Source organism: Rhynchophorus ferrugineus, unplaced genomic scaffold (assembly GCF_030347505.1).
Source record: "Rhynchophorus ferrugineus isolate W39M unplaced genomic scaffold, kcgeb_rfMv2 rfM6, whole genome shotgun sequence".
Classification (NCBI taxonomy): Eukaryota; Metazoa; Arthropoda; class Insecta; order Coleoptera; family Curculionidae; genus Rhynchophorus; species Rhynchophorus ferrugineus.
The window spans coordinates 106663-129299 of record NW_027472585.1 but is presented as its reverse complement, the minus strand read 5'-3'; the positions used below and the strand labels follow the sequence as shown (position 1 = coordinate 129299).

The window sequence follows — 22637 nt, the reverse complement described above, 5'->3', positions numbered from 1 at the left end:
AACTAACTAAAGAATATCGAAAAGTATTCGGAAAAGTTAAGTCATTCTCGCAATTTTTAGTTAAATATCGATAACTTTTATGGATGTATTCAAACTATTAATGCCACATAAACTAAAACAGCAATTTTATAGACATATTAAATGAATAATTAAACGTAAATAATTAATAATATTTTATTAATTATTCTATGTACGTAGTGCCAATATATATTATTTGAAAGTTTCTCTACTTATGACTAGCACTGTATATATACTTTTTTTCTATAAGGTATTAACATTAAGAAATTGGAACCACGCAAGAATAACATTCAAGAGTTTCAAGAACATATGACAGACAAATGATATTAACGTCATACACATACACACTCACACATATTTTTTCTTCTGAGAACGAGTCCAAAGCATGTGTGTTGCAGTCAGGTCTGGTGGTAAGGAGAACGACATCGTACAGGAAGTTATAGTAAAACAAGAGATTATAATATTTTCTTAGCAGCCCTGCCCGTTTGATAACATTGTTCTAACATGTAACAATGTAAAACAATATTTCATTAAAGATTAATTACCATTACTATGTTTAACATTCATTATTGCAAATATTAATATATTTCAGTAAGTAATATTTGACAATGTTAATTTTTTAGTAGATATTTGTTTATTTTATTTTTTCTTAAAAACGCTAATGATCAGTTAAAAAACTGATTAGCTAAATGCTAATCGATTGTATTATTTATAATACCTATTATCATTAATTTTATTTTGCCGAAAACCTTACTAATATACACAATTTTAACGATTCAGATAGTAAAAAAAATGGCAGAAAAATGGATTGAACGAAAAATAAAAGAAAGAGACAAGTCCTTAATTAATTTAAGACAAATTCATAACATTACGAAGTTATGAGTATTGTTGATAGTGGTTTCTAGGATTGTGATTTTTAATATAAACAAAAACCTCCATAATATTATTTAATAATTTTATAATAAGGCAGAACTCTTTAGTCCAGGTACATTTGAAATGTTACTTTTAAAATGAGGCTTTTTTTAGGCCAATTTGAGAGCGCTATTAAAGATCAGAACTTGTTTCTTGTATTCCTGTGAAATAGCCATGTATCATTCGGCTTGCTCTAAATAATCTTATACTTACATTAATTATTGCTACTGGAAGAAAGGAAACGGTGTTTCATCTCTCAATAAGTTAAAACTATATAAATAACCGTAGCGTTCATGGAAATGTGATGAGTTGGACTTGGAAATTTCAATCCACCTAACGCATTCGTCAGCTATCCGACTTCCGATGGTTCCGGTCTTTGCAGAATTCCTTGAAGAAGTTGTTCGGCGACTTCAAAGTCGTCAAACAGTTTATCGATGTGCGCGTTGTCGCGTCGGTTCAATACCAGCCGTGTGCGTTTAGAGCATAAATTAATTTTACTATATTTAACATATTTTACGAGTTTAAGTGTAACTGGATACGTGCGGTAGATAGATAAACCAGATGCGCATTTACCTGATTGAAATTACAATGATCTCATCGTCATCATTTGAAGTAATCACTTTACATAGTATAAATATTTTACATAAGAAAATCACTATGTCTATCATTTATCATTGTCTATCATTGTCTATGTCAAATCATTTATGTCTATCACGTTGACCTCGTATGAGTTAAGCAATTATGGCGGTTAACAAATTTATTCAACCAAATTCAAACGAAAAAGCCCGAATTATATCCAGTATTGTGGACATCAAAATTAATTTTGCTAAACCAAAACGGCATTTAGTTTTTTGTCCCACTTTCGGTGATCTTGTCATATCGCCACTATAACGTTATTATTATATATGTTAGTGATTTTTACTTGTTTATAAATGAACAAGTACAACATAATCAAAATAATCAATACCTTAAATAAAAATAAAATGAGTATAAATAGTCAGAGCGGAATAAAGTAGGAAGGGGTAGGGTGTTGATTCATGATAGTATTATAATATGCGACCATATATTTCTGTAGAGATTCAAATCACTCATTATAAACATGTGTTTACATGAATAAATGTCATATCAAATCCTCAAAATTAGCCGAGCATCTCTCCATGTGATTTTTTTTATCTTTGTTGACTATTAAATCATACATTTAAAAAATGTTAAAAAACCTGTTAAAAAATATTATTTCCGTGATACAACATTATTTTGCTGATAATAAAATAAAAATGATTTTAAAGAAACTTTACGATATGTTAACAACAAATGTCAAAAGAGCGTGGATAACTTTTCCTCACGCCGTTCCTAAAAACTTTTATCCTTTGCACTAGTTCATTTAACTACACCGATGATAACATTTAGAACACGATATGATTCATCGTTTTAATATAAACATCAATCGTATCATCATAAGGAAAAATTAACTAGCGAGGTTGCGTGAGTTGGAGCGGCCAATTGATCTACATATCGTAAACGGCAATTCATAAACAATTTATGTTTGATGTAAAATTGATTGGGGAAAATTTCCCATTGAATCATTATTTACACCATATCCCTTTAATTGCTGCTTTTAACATATCGTAAATAGATAAAGTAAACAAGCGGTAAAAAAACTAAAGATTTTATGTTATTTATTTGCGTATAATATTGTAATTTAGTATACATAAAAACTAGGCTCTTGAAATAAGTTTTATAAGTTTTCAGCAAATTAGTTACCTTATTCATTGTTGGCTGGGCTGCTGTATTTTTCACATACTTTTTATTGCTAATCACTTTTGTTTGTTAAAAGACAACATTATTTGATACTATAGATAATCAACTATTAATATTTATTTTTATTTAACGTATGACATTTAAACAGACATAATATCTTGGAATAGTGAGAATTCTTGTGTTATTCCCTGAGAGATTATTCCAGTATTTTCCTATTATGCAAACCTTAGATCAATGTTATATCATCGTTAACTCAAATTTTCTTTTAAAGTATTTACAATATCTAAACACTAATTATTACTTATTATTTCGAAATTTTGACTTTCATTGCTGTGGTAATTAAACTATAGTTAAAATTTGTTCAATAGTTTACTAGCACACTTACGATTTTTGAATTCTGTTCATTATATGTTTAATGTTTTGCCTGGCGCAATTTGTAGATTCATTTTAGAATCAGACAATATTTTCCTTCTCATTTTATTCTAGTTAAAAAGAGACACAATGCCGTCTGGTTAGTTTGAAGACGTAAACGAATGAGCCTGTCAAAGTTGTCCAGTTGTCAGACGTATACAAAATTCTTGAAAGCAATAGTGAGAGTGATAAGAGGCTAAAACTCTAACCTATAAACTATTATGGCTGTATAATTACCCGTCGTTTTTAGATGTACTATAATGTTAAAATAAATTATATTTGACAACATTTTTCTTCAATTATTATGAACAATCAAACTGAACTAAAAATTCAAAGTTGATGCGGCAACATTGCGACGATTTGACGTCACAAATTTCGATGATGCATATACAAATAAACTTTGAATAAACTATAAATACGCTTAGCGCTTCTTTATGTTTCTTATTCCCATTTTTGTATCATTACCACACGTTATTATATCGCATGTAAATATTAAATTGCCATTTTTTAATCATAATTTATAATTAATTATTTGTATTTTTAATAATTAGATGTAGTGTTTATAAACTGTATCTATATATTTCAACCAATGAATGAAATACGACGTGGTTCAAAATTAATTTTGGAGATGTCAAGATATATTATATTTTATTATTGTTTCTTATTAAACATTTGTGCCTTTATAATCCCCTTTATTTAAGATTATCTTCATTTTTGAGAATGATAATCTGTACAGTTTCACTCTTTATTACTAGTTTGTTCAATTAATATATGTAAAGGCTGAAAATTAAAATGGGTACATGTGATTGTGGTTCAATAATTTATGACAGTTTTTGGTTTATTTTAAGTTTAAGATGCCGACAAAAAGAACTATTACCTGGGATATGTCAGGTTACGCTTATATAATGGAGAGGGTACTTAGAAAATGCCGAGATAAATTTAGAGCTTTTTCACACAAATCGGATACGCTTTCGAAACTCAAGGTTGTTACTTAACAGTCCAAAAAGAATATATATTTTTATTTTTGTGCCACCTTGGTATTTCGAAAATGTTATTATTTACAGACTATTTACAGATCATATTATTAGGCAGGGTAAAAAACAATATTTAATATTCTAAAAACAACGACACTATAACAAAACAACAAAAATATCCTTAACAAGATCGTTAGAAAATGAATTCTAGCTTCTACCATTTATTCAGAATTATTTACTGCTATTAACACTTTTCGCAATAAATTCTAATTGTCACATGTCACTCGTGATAAATACGTCAGATCAAAACCGACTTTTAACCTTAAATACAAATGTTCATGCAAAATTTTCTCACATGCGAGGATTAAATTTTTGGCTTCGATTCCACTATATCAGCTGCTAATATTACTCAATATTTGCAATACTTCATTACTGATATTATTAAAAACATGAAAAAATAGATTTATCGTTGTAAAGACAATAGTTTTTCAATATATAACTTGCATCAACTTCATTAATCTTAAGCATATTTCTTCCGATCATTTTTAATATTATATTTGTTCTATTATTAGCAAGGCGAAATATTGTTTTTAAAGTAATAAATTATTTACCTGACATATTTACCATAAAATATGAAATTTTAAGATAATTAATTATAAAAATATAAAACAATACAAATCGAAACAGAATTTATTCTTGACGAATAGCTGATGCTCCACGAACTTATTTAACAAACTTTTAAGTATTTCTTTAGGGATAAAAATTGATAAAATTTAGAACTCCACACGTTTAGGAATCATTGTTCATCAACTGTTAAATTGTTACGAATATATCCTAACGTCAAATACCGAACACAATCAGATTATTTATTAGTGAGAGCCGTGTTATAATTGTATTTGAACAGGCGGACGCGCGAGACATTTTGAGTTCTCCTCTTTTACGCCCAACTCGTTACGCAAGCAATGGAAATGTCCGTGAAAGTCATTTCGTGTTGTGTCATTTTCAGTGTCAAATCAATAACGTCGAGATTGATTTATTTAGCACGTGCTTCTTCGTGGATCTTTCATAAATAGCCACACCTCATAGAAGAAACGGTTGTCAAAAGTAAACTTTACATATATAATGAGTGTATGCTATAGGGGTTTTTTCTTACAATAATATGTCAATAAATCATACAATAATAAAAGTCGTTCGTTATTTTTTTTTAATAGGCACCTACCGACTTCTTTCTTGTTAACTTATTAATTAGCAACTACAATTAATCATAAAACGAGACGATGGTTCAGAAGTGTATAATATACTTTTGCACGCACAGCATTTGACATACTAAATTAATTGATATTGCAATAAATATACCAGGAAAACCATATCTTAAATATTACACACTAAAAATAAATATTATCGCAAACAAACCAAAAAGTATTAATGTTGGTATGCACAAATTATGGCTTCCAGGATAAAATAATTATAAGTGTACTGATAAATAACTATAAAATAACTGTGTAATATATGCGAATACAAGTAAAATACGTATGACTGATTTGAAATTTATTAACCTTTTTTCAAGCATCCCCAATGTTCACCTAACAGGTCAATTGAAAATTCATCGACCTGACACATAGATGACGCTACTAGAATTAAATCCATATGTTTTTTAGTTAGCCCTAAGCCTCAGTAGATGCGTGTATAAATTTGACAGAAATTGTGAAAAAAATGGATAAAGAGGAATTTCGCGTGTTGATAAAATATCATTTTTTGAAGGGAAAAATAAAGTTAAAGCAAAAGCTTAGCACGACACCGAGATTCCGGACACTGCCCCAAGAAAATCAACCATCAAGGATTGGTATGCTAAGTTTAGACGTGGCGAAATGAGCACGGAAAACGGTTAACGCAGTGAACGCCCAAAAGAGGTTGTTACCGGCGAAAACATTTTAAAAATCCACAAAATGATGTTGAATGACCGTAAATTGAAATTGAATGAAATAGCAGACACTTTAAAGATATCAACTGAACGTGTACATCATATCATTCACGAATATTTGAGTATGAGAAAAATCTGTGCAAAGTGGGTGCCAAAAGGTCACTTTTGACCAAAATCAACGACGAGTTGATGATTCGAAGCAGTTTGTGAAGATGATCAATTGCGTCGATATGTGACAATGGATGAAACATGGCTCCATTATTTCACTCCAAACCAGTTAGTAATTTAACAATGCCTAAACAAAGTTCTTCGAACAATTGCCAAAGCTTATCGTGACGTAACTAACAAAGAGCTATATGATGCCGCGAAATTCAACGGATTTACGAAATCATCCAAGATTTCGTCTTAAAACATGAAATAACGTTAACAATAAGTACGGTACTAACAACTTGTTATTTTTAGCATCAATTAGATTTCAAAATCAAAAAAAGAACACATCCTCTGTTGGATACTACGGCATAAGTGATAATATTCGTGGATAACAATTAAATCTAGTCGTACCCACTAGTCACTAGTGCCGACCAAATGCAAATATTGAAAAGAGCTACTTCGTTTATTTGATTATAAGAAATTAATTGAAAGACATGAAAGACAAAAATTGATTCTCAATATAATTACTACATACTGCAAAGTAATTTAACCCCTCAAAATAATATTATAAAATATCTTTCATTATACGGGAATATAATGAACGCAAAGGAAAACTGATAGTTGTGAGCAGATGCGATTTTATTCTCCTAATGTCAACGTCTATTATAAAGAAAGCATTCAGTATATTTACTGGGATTGTATCAGAATGATTTGCAGGAGCAATCAGAAGATTGTTCCATTATATTCGAAACCAATTTGGGAATATTAGGCCAAGTTGTAAACAAATTCCTATTCGTATTTGTATTAGGTACGGTTATCGGTGAAATGATCACATGAAATATATTCGCCATATCATTATTTGCAATGACTAGTACACATTTATCTCTCAGATCTAAAATCAATAATTTTTCAGGCGAATTCCATCGCGTACAGACGGGAAAAAGTCAGGCGATCAACTTTCGAACATGCTTTTCATCGGAGATATGTTTCAATTCTAAAACGGTTTTGCAAGAAATGCACAGGATGGTAACCGGATGTAAACTAGCTATCAAACATCGTGAATAGCCGATATAGTAATATGGCGGTATAAAATCGATGAGTATCTATTTCATTGATGGTTGTCAGCTCTGAGATTTTTTCAGTGCTATTCATTCATTAGATATGGTATACGGTGTACTACTTTTTATAAGAATTATATCTATTATTTGAAATAAATTAAATTTCTGTTTATATATTATCACTTTTACTGGCATGGTGTAGTTCAGCAATATTTCCATTTTTATGAAGATAATTAAAAAATAGTATACAGAGAGATAGCTATCAATGAATAACAATAATTGAAAATAATAAGTCATAATTTTCCAAATAATGACAATAAATAAATTTATTTTAAAAAAACTTATTAAAAAATTATTGTTATTTAAGTACACTTCGGATGTGTTTCTTATTTTATAATAACCTTTGTTTAATTATGTAAATCGTGCTTTTATTTATTATAAAGATACATCATTTTGTTCCTGTTAAAAAATAATTTTATCTTTACTACTAAGATATAAACCGTTAACTATTACTATGCTATGATTTTATTTAATAAATTTTTCCTCAAAATGACTCTTTGTTGAATTTTTTTTCATTTCATTGTTTTAGGAGGGAAGATTACTCGACATAACACAGGGCACAGTCCTCTCAAATAGTCATGGACGACATGCTTTACTTCAATTTAGAAAATGAAAATATGTTTGTGACAAGGCAATTAATTATGTAAATCATTTTGTATAAACTTAACTTCCAATTCGTTCGTTATGAATTAGTGTAACACAAGGTTAACAGATATTCTGAATATGCTTGAACAGCATAGAACCAACTACTAATAAATTTAGTTGAAGTATGTATAAACACGTAGGATGATTCTTATATAATTTAAAGTCCTTTACTACATATGTTACTTCATTTTTAATTATATTGAAGTATATATTCCAATATATATAGTCCAATTTAAATGTGTTTTCTAATTTTAATTTACTGGTAATGAATTATATCTGTAGTTTTAATAAGTGTAAAACAAATAATATATTTGAATAAAAAAATAAACGTGATTATTGCAAAATATGTCATTTAAACCCAATAATTTAGTTTTTTACTTATGTAACATACAAGGTTAAAAGAGATCATTTTGTTTTAGCCATGTCTGAACTACATACAAATAATCAAGGTAAAATTCCTAAAGAAAAATATGAATACATCAAATATTGTTTAATAAACAAATACCTCGAGCATATACTGGCAATTATCTCCATGATATTACATCACAAACCTTCGTGATCAGTTAAAAGCGTATATAACAAGTCGAATTAAAATCTAATTAAGTAGAGACGAGCTTTATTGACTTATCGATATGACACATTTTCAGGTAATGGGACTTCATTTCTACACAAGTTTTCTCAGATAATAAATGCCGGAGAAAAAGCAACTTCTGCAGGCTTCCAGACAACGAAACCACGGACGAATTTAATTTATGTCAGCCTTTTAAACTTAAATTATACAAATGTCAATATATTCAAAGACATTATTTCATATAACAAATATAGAAAAGAAATCGTTTATCTCTAAGCATGCCATCAATAATCAGTCCCTCTCTGCCTTTGGTATTAATTTTCCAAGGCTCCACTCCCACCCACGTATGCTCGATGGTTTTATCGGCGTTGCCGGTGGTACCGCGATGCTGTGTTGCCGCTGTCCACTCTTGTGTCAGAATAATTTCGCAGCTGGACTCAGTTTGAATCGTTACTCTTCGACGGTCGTACCAGTCACGTAATTTTGTATTTCTTTTATACCTCTCATCGTGTTCTCTCGATCTATTTTTGATGTATGATTAGATTATATTGAGAGCGGACTGATGGTGTTTGTGAAGTGTTTTACCTGTGACATGTTGTGAAACTGATATATTATGTTCAAAAGCAGGAATAAATATGATCCTAAAGGTAAATGATGTTATAGAATAACACCTATTCGATCGTATCAAGACTAATAGTATGCGTGGTAGTACTAGGTGGGAGAGCAGCAGGCAGCAACTTACGCTGAATGGAATTTGTTGTTACTTGTCGATTTATTACGGTTTGAATGTGGGTTCTTAAAACAAGTGTTATACATATTTAATTAGTTTCCTGACAATTAAATGCAAACAGTTTCCACTAATATAATAATAACATTCCTAACAATTGTCCGTTTACGTCAATGCAATTTATAATATTTTACAGTATTTACTTTTGTCAACCCAACTCGAATTAACTACATTTAAATTTCAGAAAGAAAAAAAGAGCCATATTCAAAGATTTAATAACAAAGACCACCGCATGCGTGTCCTTGTTCCGAGAAAGAATCCCATATTTTATAAAACATTCGTGAACACATAATAGGGCGTGACACCCTAAATTGGTACTAGTGCAATGGCGCCAAGTCTGAAGACTAGATTTATTACAACCATAGGTTTTTATATCCCCAGTTGCCTGCAACCATTTCATTCAAAGGTAATAAATATTTTATCATCTACGATAATAAATTCATTTGATATTCACAGGATGGTAAATAGTACAACTTGGAATACAGTATTACACAGTCGATTTTTGTTCCTCGGCGAAAATCAATGAAATACATTAATTAAATTTATGTGTACATGTGATTCATATAAAATCCATCAATGTATGAGTGTACACTCAGGGTCACTGATTATAAATTGGTATTTAACTGTTATACTGTTATTAGCAAATATAGCTTTACATTGACATAAAATTTTACCTTTTTATATGGATTATTGATTCTCGCCTATAACAATAACATTCCTGTTTTATTAAAAGAAGTTCCTTGCCAGAGTGGAAGTTTATCGTGAACATCACCAGTTAACGTATTGAATTTATATTATATATTCATCTGTGACCGTAAAAACTATTATTGATGACGTAATATGTTGATTTTTGTACTCTGATAAAAGTGAGACTAGACTAGATTTGACACTAGCTAATTGTTCATATCCATGATTCATTTTGAGTTAATGATAACAGAAATTTTCAAAGAATCAGTCACATTCATAACCGATAAATAAGGATTAACCTTCATATATTTTGCAAAAGGTTTAATGAAGTTTTTTTCAAATTTATTATAAAACCTAATTTATATTTTGTATTATTAAATAATATTCAACAAATTTCAAAAATCATATTATGCTATTTTATTGATATATAATATAATGTAGGTATTTTAATATTAGTACAATAATGCATTTTTTATAAATATATTCCAAATAGCGTTCAAATATTGTACTGGTCAAAATCAGTTACAATGGATCTAGTTGAATGACTTATAAATGACTTTCATTTTTTTCCAAAAGCACTTGACTTATTTCGTAAAAAATCACATGTCGTTGTAAATCAAATAAATCCTATCACAGTTGGGTTTTTTCAAATATATTTTTCAATATTTATTTCAAAAAAATATTATCTCCGTTATGGATAAGTAAACTGTAAAACCAATCAAAGTCTTCCATTTAATCTTTTATCACTATATCAACAAGATTTCTCACCTTTGTTGTATAATAAAAGTACTTTAACAATAGTACAGGATTTGCAAGGTTCTGGCTGCATCCATTAGATTATTTGCTTAAATATCATAGAAATTAGTAATATTTACGTACATTGCAAAACTTTGTAATCTACAACAGTTCTATGACACTTAGAATAAAAGATTTTTTTAATGAATATACATACATTGTAATTTATTTCATTTATAATTTTTTCTGTATATGCTTTTGCTGGTTCTACTGAGAGGATAATGAATAATATGTTTTATATTTAGAATCAACCGTGTTTAGTATTAAATAGTAATAGTTCCATTATAGTAAAATAAATAGTTCTGTCCCTACTTCAACAAAGAACATTCTAACTATTTCATATTGATTCTATTCCTTCTAAAGAAATAACTAAAAGACATCTGTTCCCAGCAGCTGGTTTTTATTTGGCTTGTGCTTATACCTGCCTACCACCGACATGCCATGTCGTAAAGGGCGGTTTTAAAATACCTTGCTCCTTTTTTTTATTGTTTTTAGAACAATAGATCGATTCCTCACTAATATATCTACTAGGTAATCATTATCTAATTAAGTAGATTTTATTAGTCTATTTGGGAGGAAACAATTTTAAATACATTCGTTTTAGAAACTAATAGAGTATAGTCTATATACACATGGATTTTGGGTCATAATAAAATATCGTTTGTTATTTTATGTAAATGTCATCGTAAGTAATTAAATGTGGCCTTCTGTTTCGAAATGTTAAAGATAGCAATTGAAAGATCGATTACGCTGGGGATAGTAGTACTACATATACAGTGAAGACCTCATTTGATATGATATAAATATTCTTGTTTAATATATATTTTGTCATTATAATGTTTTATCCTTAACGATCATCATATGTTCCTAAAATCAAAGGTTGTTAAAACATTTGATTGAAATGGAAAAAAACAGAGATAGTAAAAATTTATATTTGATATAAAAATTATTAAATACAATTGATTTTATAAAAATGAAATAGTGTGGGTTGTTTTTCGTAATCAAGAATTTTTCCGTTGATAAGACAGGTAAAAATATTTTATCTTGAATCTCTTTATATCACACAATAAAAAATCATATTAAATAACTGTGATGACGAAATCATATTAGGAAATTATTTTTCATATGTTACATTCATAAAACGGCGAAAAGCCATTAGCCACTTATAGATTAAAAAATTCGTTTGCATAACAATGCATGACCACATGTTGCAAGAACTGAAGAGGAAGCACTGTTGGAATTCGAAATCCATTCTTGCCCGGTCTCGTTAGGCCAGAAACCTGGCGCCATCGGATTACCATCTTTTCCGGTCGATAGATAAATCATGTGTCGGTTAACGCACATTGTTTATATTAAAATTATTGTTGATGAGCTATATACCCTCCTTTCTTTTCTCAATACTGCATATTAGTGTAATTCATCAAGATTTGTCCAATTCTCGTATGACTGAAATTTTTATTGTGGGAAACTCGATATAAGCCGAAATGAAAATAAAATTCTCTAAAATCAAGGCAGCATAGTGCTAGGAAAAGTGTAAGTAACATATTTTGCTCAGATCCAGAGCCATGAAAATTGGGTACTGTTATTTTCCATATTTAATTTAAAACATTGTATCAGTACTGAGAAAATATCCTGTCTGTAGAAAATGTCGTGAACAGGATTCCAATCCGCGACTATTTCAACAGTTGGAGGGTACCGTCCTCTTGGCCACTTTATTATCGAATCAGCTCATTGATAGCATCAAGGTTTCTAACAACCATAATTTTAGTAACTCTTTAGTTAAATAATGTATTTAATTTTTCGCAATAAAAGTCTGAATTTACCAGAAAACTTTGAAAATAAATCCGTATTTTTTATATGATGTATGGGCGACAGAGATACATGATGTATGCATATATTAAAAATTTCTATTACTTGGCATGCGTCTTATTAATTTAAAATTCCAAACTCCTATACATAATCAAACATATCGAAATATGATGTTGTCCGGGGCCAAGAAGGAAGACTAATTAGATAGTACAATATTTGAATACATAATGGGCAACATAAACCGTCCACTGGGAATATCAAAAGGTCTAATGCATTTGAACAAATATTGGTTCAACGAGAAATGTATGTTGGTTTGTCACGTGTCTTATTGAATTACAGTAACAATAGATAACTGTACTGACCGTTAATTGAGGTTAGTCTAAATTATACAGACAACTATACAGTGTGGTTCAGTAGAATAAGTGCATTTTATTTTTAAAATCCATCATAATAAAAAGATATAAATGAGCAAAAATCATGATATTTTAGTAGTTAACAATTAAAAGTTTTTTTCTGTAAAAATGTATCATTCAAATAATTGCTCTTCTCTGGTACCATCATGAACGAGGACAAAATTAGGGTTTGAGTACCTATAGTGTAGTAATCTGAACAGCTTGAAGGCCAAATGTTAACGCCATTCCTCTTTTAAATATTGATGGTACCATGTACCACGTTCATTTAAAAATTCTCTAAAAATTATTTTTCTAACATATTAGCATAATAATTACTGTTAACAATATGCACGTTTCATTATGTCGCCTTTAAACTTGCTAAATGTCTTATTTTTTACATAAATTAGCCGGGATTACATTATCGATTTAGAATTTTTTATGTATATTTAAAGATTTGAACATAATGTAATTTTTATATTGTTGGCAACAGCTTGAATTATCTTTTTTTATGACTAATTATGCTTGTGAAGCGGTAATCATTGCTAAATATTAAAATATATACAAGCGAAAAATATAAATAAAATAAGATAACAGAATGAATCACGTAGGCCAATTATTAAATATTTTAATTTTAATTAAAAATAAATGATAATGAGGAAGTACCACTCTGTTTAATTAAGCATAGTGTGTATATTTTATAAAAATCTTTCTAGTTGAAAGATACTTATAAAATAATGTCAACAATAAAGATAAAGAAGTTTTGGTAGATGTTATCTACTAATTTTGCTTAAGGTTTTTCAACTTAAACGATAGCGGAACATAAATTTATTTGTTTGCATTTCAATTGTTTAGTCACAGTTTAATTATTAAAAACTTTATAAACCTATGTATATATTTTGTGTACATTTTATAAACTAAAGATATTGATATATGCAACCGCAATGTTTTTAAAATTATCAATGATTATCATTTTAATTATTTCAATAATATTACAGAATAAACGCTAATAAATGCAAATAAACCAAAATCAATATTTTCCAAGGTTACAACTACAGTTCATTTCCACTGGTCCCAAGTCAATATTTAGTTATGTTAAATTATAGCTGTTAAACTTTTTATCCTATTTTATTTGATAATTGACATAGTTTCGAGAGTATAGGCTATTTTTAGGTTTTATCATTGCAATATATGTACAGTTATGACACGGTTAGTGCTAATTGGGCTGTTAGTTGCCAAATAATAACTATTATGAATGTAATTATGTAACATTTTAAATCGCAAACACCGTCAATTACAATTAATTATATTTATTTTTGTATCTTTTGCTTCATGTTTTATATGCTTTTTTAAAGGTAGACCGTTAAAAAAAAACTTACGATTAAGAAATTTCACCTTATCAACGATTTTACTAATTTTTTCATCGATTTCCATCAAGATTCTGTGATCAAATTTAATATGCAATGCAAGATTGAACATCTTACATTGTCTCTCACAGCAAAGATTTCGCACCGATATCCTCTATTTTCCAGCATTCTATTTAAAATATATTTTCATTTGCTCCCCTTCCTGATGTTATTAACATTACTCTTCATTCTATGTCTCATTTACTTATTAGCTTTTTTACTTATTTACTTATTACTCATTAGCCCTGTTCCCGAAATATTGTATCATCAAGCTTCTTAATTCAATATTGAAATTTTGATACATACTTGAATCCATTCGAAAGATGTTCTGGTCTACCTATCTTCATTTCTTTTTAACGTGTGACCCGTTCCTTTCTATTTTAAGTCCTTTCACTTTCGTAGTGACATCTAACACTTTTGTTATTTAATCCATGAACAAGTAATTCTCTCCCCAAGCTGTATAAAGATACAATACCATATCTTTTATGTGTCCAATTTTCTCTTTGTCTTTCACCTTCCAAGAAAGCTTGTTAGTAAATACTATTTCAATATGTACAGAATTTCATGAAAACTATTGAAGCTCTTCTTAATGTTTAATAAAAAAAACATTCTAAAGCTACAGAAGTACCTATGAATATTGTATGAATATCTCAGCATTAATTTTTAAACATATTTTTATTTATAAGTAGATGAATACATATTAACGTTAATTAAAAGTTGTAATGATTAGCTTCAATTGCTTGACTGTTTGATCGCTATATTATTGAAATAATTAGACCCGTATTGAGATGAAAATTATTATCATATAAATTAGTTGAAATAATTAAAACACTCTCAGTTCATAATAAAGACGTAGATATTAATTAACCAGCAAGGTTCTAAATTATAAGTTGTAAATTACACATGTTTATATACAACACTTACTGAAACAATTTCAGCAATTGATTTTACTTTATTAATGTATTTATTTTTATTATTTACTTATTTTTTTGTAATTAACTTACATTATCCTAACGACCTTTTGCAAATGCTGTAAACGTTATGGTTAGAAACTGGCTGGTTTAGCAGATAAAAAAGGTTTATTCGTAGTACTGGCATATTCCACACCCTTGTCTATCAGAAAACTGTTCATAGCACCAACCAAAGCACTCAAGCTCTTACCTTAATTTGTCAGGACCCATTTAGCTGATAAGATGTTTTTTTAAGGGATCATTGTTACTCATATCTTACGCAAATTTATTCCTAGAATTTCGAAACACCCTCAGGATATTTAGACACTTTATAATCGCACCACTTTGAATTATTCGAGTGGTTCTCTCCAATGAGGACTATTTAATACTAGTTCAATATGGTTAACTTAATATATGAAAGTTTTAGTTCAAATGATATGATATTTTTAAGATCGGATTATTTGCTTTATATTTTTACGGTGATTTCATTATTATACTATAGTTAATGGAAGTATTAAAAACATGGGTATCAAGAGACCACTGTTTTTATTTTATTAATCAATTTAATGGTAATGGTTTTCGCCTTGTCATCGAATCTAAACAGCTTCCGAATGTCATTTAGCGAGTTGTATGACTGAATGAAATGACCTTTAAAAAGCATTGTCAGATTTTATTGTCAAATTTGCAGAAACTGGATACGGTGTTAATACAGCCGTTTCCTGTAGTTAGACTGGCATGTTCATTGATATGTTTTGTTCGAAAAAATAAACATCTGATTAATATGAAAAACTTTTTTTTTTCTGTAGGTACTGCTATCTTTTAAATTAGTTTTGATTAGAATTTCCTTGGTTCATTAACAGTTATTATTAAAATAAACTTCAAAATTACAATTTGTATTTTATTAGCCCAAATGTTATTAATTTTCTAAGTCTCTTTATCTGGACTAGACTAAAAAATTAGTTTTCAGCGAGTAGACTATGCTAGGAGTTATATTCAGCTAGAGAAAATAAACATGACTCAATATTCTGGGTCTAAATTGCAGGTGTACTCAAATAATCTCAATATATTTAATTGACTATATTATGAAAGGACAAATTTTATTAAATGATAAGTTTCAAAAGCTTGAATGAACATTAAATTTTTTTTATTAATTTTTTTAATTGGAAAGAAGACATTTTAAAAGTGTGCTTTACAGCATAAGTTCTGTAATTATTTTTATTTCAATTTTCAACACAATTTTCCATTAGGCATTTTATTTGTAACGTATTTCTATTGTTACCGAATAAATAGTATACCATTTATATGCTAAATCTATATAATACAACGGAAACTGGCCTGGAGATCAACTCACAACACTCCAGATGCTATCTAGCATAAACTCATGCATATCCTCTATTTAACATCATTATATCGATGTCTCAATATCCGAAATTGTTTACTGTTCTCCAGTAGGACAATAAAAAGTGTTTGTCATACATGAGGATTTATGAAGTCGCCGCTGAAACGACAGTCATTTATCGAAGACATCCGAATCGAATGAATTGTTACCACCTAAATAGATGTTGGTTTTTTTTTATGTTGGAGCGTGTGTGCGCTAACGATGTATACCAGTTAACGACAGGATGCCTTTTATATGGTGTCAAATAGAAGGCAGCTCGACAATGAGACCGTGTAACCTTAAAAGTCATCCATTTTATTTTGTCGTTGTCAGATATAGATGTCTTTAATTGTATCTTTAAGTGTGCGGGATCATTTAAAAACCGATCGACGGAATGAGATTTTGTGTTTAAATAAAACTGGATTTGAGAATGAAGTTTTTTTTATTGAAGCTTGTGGAACAATCTAAATACTTTTTTTAATGTTAAATCGATAATTAAAGGATTTCGACTAAGCTTTACTATAGAAATATATTGCGAAGAGCTTTCATGTTTATTTATATAAGAGCGGCTTGATTAGAGTAGTTTTTTCAAAATTAATTATTCATTAAAATATAAATACTCATTAATTATATAAGCAATCGGTACTCAAAATGTTAGATATTAATTTTGTTCCTTTAGAAAAAAGATATATTAAAATCATAGCTCTTATTGGTAAAATTAACGTTAATTTAACGACATATCATTAACTATCTGATGACTTACAGACAGTACATATAAAAAATATGATAACAGCAAATATTTAAAGGTAAATAAATTGTTTGTTAATATTTACCATGTTCTAATGCTAATAGATGTTTAATATAAATATTATTTTACAAATAAATCCCTCAAACTTTTCAATATTATTTTTATGATAGTATGTATACACTTACTGATACATTACTCAAATATAAACGTCTTAAATTAGGTATTATGGCAGACATATCCCTAAACTACCGAAAAAAATCTGCTTTAATATCAACCAGTCTGTAATTCATTCGTCAAAAAACATAAAACTTTTATGAACAGCTAATATGTATGATAGAAACTAGCCGACGCTTGTCCTAAACTGAAATATTTCCATAAATATTTACATAAACATTAATAGTGTTTGTGCGATTCGACAATGTTTTGAGATAGTTTTCGCATATACCTCGTATAACGCAAATAATCTCAACCATTTGAACGATGCCGTTTTTAACAACTATACCGTTATTTCTTTCAAAATCCATCGTTTTCCTGGGTGAGCTTTACGATTCTATTGCTGCTCTGGTGTAATAACTTTTTATGTCTCCGCATGGCTCGACAGCTACGACATTGTCTGTTTATTTTCACATAGCCTGACGTATATGACAAACGGGCAAAGGGACTTTTTTAAATTATTGTTTCGTTTGTTAGGGTTTTGGATTTTGTCATTTCATAAACAGTTTCTGTTGATATTTAGATCTAACCTCGATTTTTCATTCGACAAGAATTTTTCATAGTAAATTTAACATATATTAGATGTTAAAAGAGAATCAAAAGTGTTTTAAGTGTGAAATTAAAAAAATAATAATCGTTGCTAAAAATCCAAGAGATATGTTTCAATAAGTTTACGTACAAAAGCATAGAAAATATTTTTTTAAGTAAAGAATGTTTACTACCGATTATATAGTATCACGAGCCATCCATTGGAGCTTTTACTTATTCTGCTTAGGTTCTTCTGAAAATTAATAAATGTTGTTAGAAGTGTCATTGTAAAACGCTAAAAAGTTTGTGAAAATCTAGCCTTTATGGACTATCCAGCCAATTTCCTTTTTATTTATATTATGCTATATTCTAATGGATACCTCATAGTTTGATTCAATAATACTTCAGTTTTTAAAAGTCGATTAATAAGAAAAATATTAAAATAAAGTCCATAAATAAAGATCCACTATAAGCTATCAAACTATTGTTCACGAATAACAGCGTTTATTGCCTAAGTATTCATTATAATGCAAAAAAAAGAAATGGTTGGAATCGTGTATATTTAATGAAACAGACGAAAAAAATTCTTTGTAAACACGCTATGTTGCTTGAGGTCAACAACCGAAAATATTTAATAATTCAATTAGAACCAGTTTACGTTCATATTTATTCAAGCCATTAGTAACTCCTTTTGTATTTTTATATTTATATTTGTATAATATGAGCATGTCATATTAGATTGGCAAGATTATATTTTTATATCTTTCTATATTTTCCTACTTCTTTAATTTCTTTTCTGTTATACACTTTTCTTATAGAAACAATACTCTAATTATTTTAAAATCGCTAATTTACCAAGATTGTAAAAATGATTCATGTTATATACTTCAAAATTTAATTGAATCATTTCAATTCAAGTGAGATCCTACTACTCCTGAATATACTACACATTTTCATAATCTAAAATAAAATTACAAATATTTTATACATGGTTAAACAAGTGCAGACCTAAAAATGTAAACCAATTACTTATTAATCCTACTTGGTACAAACCGATATATCATTTTCTAGAACGAAATGATTGACAAGATCAGGCCTCTATGACTAAAACGTCTAAAACGCATTGCGGTCTAATAGACATATTCGTTAACCTCATTAACGTCGGTTTTTTTTAAATTGCTTCTAATTATTGAGATAGTCTTTAAAAAACATCGCTTGAAGCCACATGGCCGTACTAATCAAAACAAACAACTTCCGGTTTGAGCCGGTCGTACGTAAATTCGAAACGGATTAGTCACGAGATGTTGAAGTCAGAAAGTCGGCGTTTGGGGTGACAAAACGCTCTTTGTGGTTGCGCTGCTGGTCTACTTCGGAGGTCGTCTACGTAATAAAAGGCACAACAAAGTAACGACATTTTTAGAATTCACATTCCGGCACGTTCTGAAATTCTCTTCACTGTTTATCGCTTAGAAATTAGGAATTATTTCTTTATTATAATTTGTAAGATATTTGTAATCGATTTGGGACATAATTATTATACACTATTTGTTATAGCCTTGTCAAATGGCTCCGATTAACCAACAATAAATACAGAGATGGATTAAACAAAATACGGTCTAAATACTAACTAGATTATGCGTAACATGTAAGAAGACCGTATTTCTCCATTCATTTTATAAGTGTAATCGCTATAAATGCTTTTATTATATTCATGTAGAGGAGATTAAAAAATAGCCATCGAACCTGCAAAACTGAAAGGAAACGAAAACATGATTCACATTTATAATGGAAGTTTCGGAGGACTAGAAGTTGCTATTAGATAGAATAAGGAGAAGCTTCCGCTTTGAGAGCAGCGACTAAGAATAATGCTACATTTGTCATAGTTTATGCATTTTTATAATGTAGTAGATTAGTATGAAATACATAGGAATATTTCTAAGGATGTGATTGTTCAAAGAGGTGTTCTTCCAAACAACAATTATTCAGCACAAGTCAGTACGTCATTACGTCAATGAAAAATGTTCCCTGTTAATCAAGCCTTCCTCTTTCAAGATTTTCGCAGCTAAGTTCCAAAATACGGTTATCCAAAATACGTTATATTATATCATTTTGGTTTAGCTTCCCCACTGTCATAATTTATAGCTATAAATCAAAACGAAATCCATTCTTTTTCTCGGAACAACATTGGTATTATTCACCCGCAATTTCAATAGTATTATATATTTTTATTATTCATAAACATTGATCGAAATTGAATTGAATTTGTTATTATTTAAACAATAATTTATTTTATTGGAGCGGAAATAATGGAATTTATTTTGTAATTAAGAGTAAATCCGTGAAGTTATTAGTTATTGATGCTAATACAACGTGTACAATTTAATTTTTTTACCTGATATATGCTATAAACCTGTATCTTATTTTTCACTATTTTCTTTTTTCGATATTTTATCTTAAGACAGCATAATATATGAGGACTGCGAACAATTAAATTTTGTCATTTTTTATATACTGCTGCAATGTTTTAAATATACAATCTAATCATAATTATATATTATATGCATGTTGTAAAACAGTTTGTTATATGTTATTTTCCGTACTATATTATATTTCTTTTGTTGTCTTGTAATTTGTTCTTATTCCCTATTTATTCCAAATATTTCTTTCACAACAGAAGAAAGCCTTATTTTGTTTATTTTACTTATATGATGCTATTACAATCTAAAATTAAATTTAACAACAAAGCATTAACTTTCGGAATTATTGTTTTATGGTTTGTCTAAGTTTCTTTGTTGTCCGAAACTATTTAAGGATTTTACTAGTATTATTTTTATTAGAGTGGAAATAACAGTTCTTTTTTTAATTAAAATGAATTAATTTCTAAGCGTGTTTAGCAAGATCGGTAATAAAGATTGCCGTACCGTTTCAACACCATATTTTCTACTAGAAACGCTAAACAAATATTCGTTATTTTCCGTTTAAGCTATGTAGATTTCTATGCGAGTTTTCAATGAACACACTTTGATAACGACCTTATTTATTCGTTTTTAACGCCATAAATGGTATATTTTGGTCAATAATTTATTGAGAACTGAGTAATAAGTGGCTGCTTAAATTTTGTAAGAAATTATGTCTATCCATGATAAGAAGAATGAATAATATGACTATGTAATGACTGATTACTAGGCTAGAATTTTGGCATAATTATTAATATTCATATTCATATTTAATTATGTCTCTATTAGGAATTACTATGAGACTGGATTGAGTCCTATTGGCTCTATAATGAGGTCTATAAGCCATAGACATCCTTTGAATTTATGATGATAAATTTGTTACATTTAATTATATTCGGCACTAATTACATCCCTTGATTTCAGGATCATCACCAGACCTTATGCCTAGCATTATGGGAGCGTTCGACGCTTATCTCACTGCGAAACGATCTGACTCCGGATGGGCACTAGATGCTGACGCTTTTCGTACGTCCACTCCAAAACGTTCGCATCAGCTGAATAACTTCAACAAGCTATCTGCGGGAGTACAAAAAATCCTCAGCCATGTTCCCGAACAGGAGATCAGCAAAAAGTTCAATTCCGAGGAAACGCTTGTATCCAAGAGGAACCGCATAGGTTTTCGAAGTTTGCGAAACGTTGATAAAACCGGCAGCATGAATAAGAGTACAGAAAGTTTGGATTTATCACCAGGTTTGTGTATTATATCTCGATTTCATGTGAGACAGTGTAACTAATTAGTTCCAATTTTTGTACTGTAACGATTACCCATTAAATTAGACAATGCAAGGCCACTAGCTGCTATATTTTATTGTGGTGTTACCTTCAGTGTTAGAGAATAATACGGAATTAAAATCATGCTCGCAGAGGGGAATCAACAAATCACAGAGGTCATGTGTACAGGAATTTTAATTTAACTTGAATTTAATTTAACTATGGAGAAGTTTATTTGGATATCTAATTTTTGAAAACACTACGCAAAATTATACTGCAATTAATATAAAGTGTAAAAGTTTAATTCACAAAAGTAAAATATTATAAATAAGACATATAAAGTAATATGTTTCGAGTACTATTTTTTTATCATCAACTAATTATCATATTGCTTGTGGTTTCTACTAAAGTCCATTTGAACTATATTAAATAATATAATATAATATGATATAATATTATAATAATAAATGGGGAGAAATTACATTTTACGTTAACACAATAAAATATTGGGTATTACTACTGAAATTGGAATTCTTGGGTTATTCATATAACCATTATTTTAATCCAAATAACTTTATACGAAAAATTAACCGCAATATAAACAGATTTAACTGATTTTAACTAAACATATTGATTTAAACATATTGATATATTTTTATTAAATATAATATGATTGAATTGAAAAGTTTTAAAAAAAGCTTACAAATGAAATCTATCATTAATATTGATAAAACCACTAAT

At 29.0% G+C, this 22637-nt stretch overlaps 1 protein-coding gene across 3 annotated transcripts in view; it reads left to right on the top strand.

Annotated features, from left to right (window-relative positions):
- GEFmeso (Guanine nucleotide exchange factor in mesoderm) overlaps window positions 1-22637 on the top strand; it is an 89601-nt gene that overhangs the window by 47167 nt on the left and 19797 nt on the right. The window contains exons 1-2 of one of the 3 annotated variants that reach the window (XM_076408609.1): window positions 8923-9125; window positions 21549-21875. In XM_076408609.1, coding sequence (XP_076264724.1) covers window positions 9092-9125; window positions 21549-21875 — 361 coding nt within the window. In that variant the 5' untranslated portion in view covers window positions 8923-9091. Of the gene's footprint in view, window positions 1-8922; window positions 9126-9626; window positions 9672-21548; window positions 21876-22637 lie in introns of those variants that run through there. The other 2 variants (XM_076408610.1, XM_076408608.1) reach the window with 2 other exon arrangements.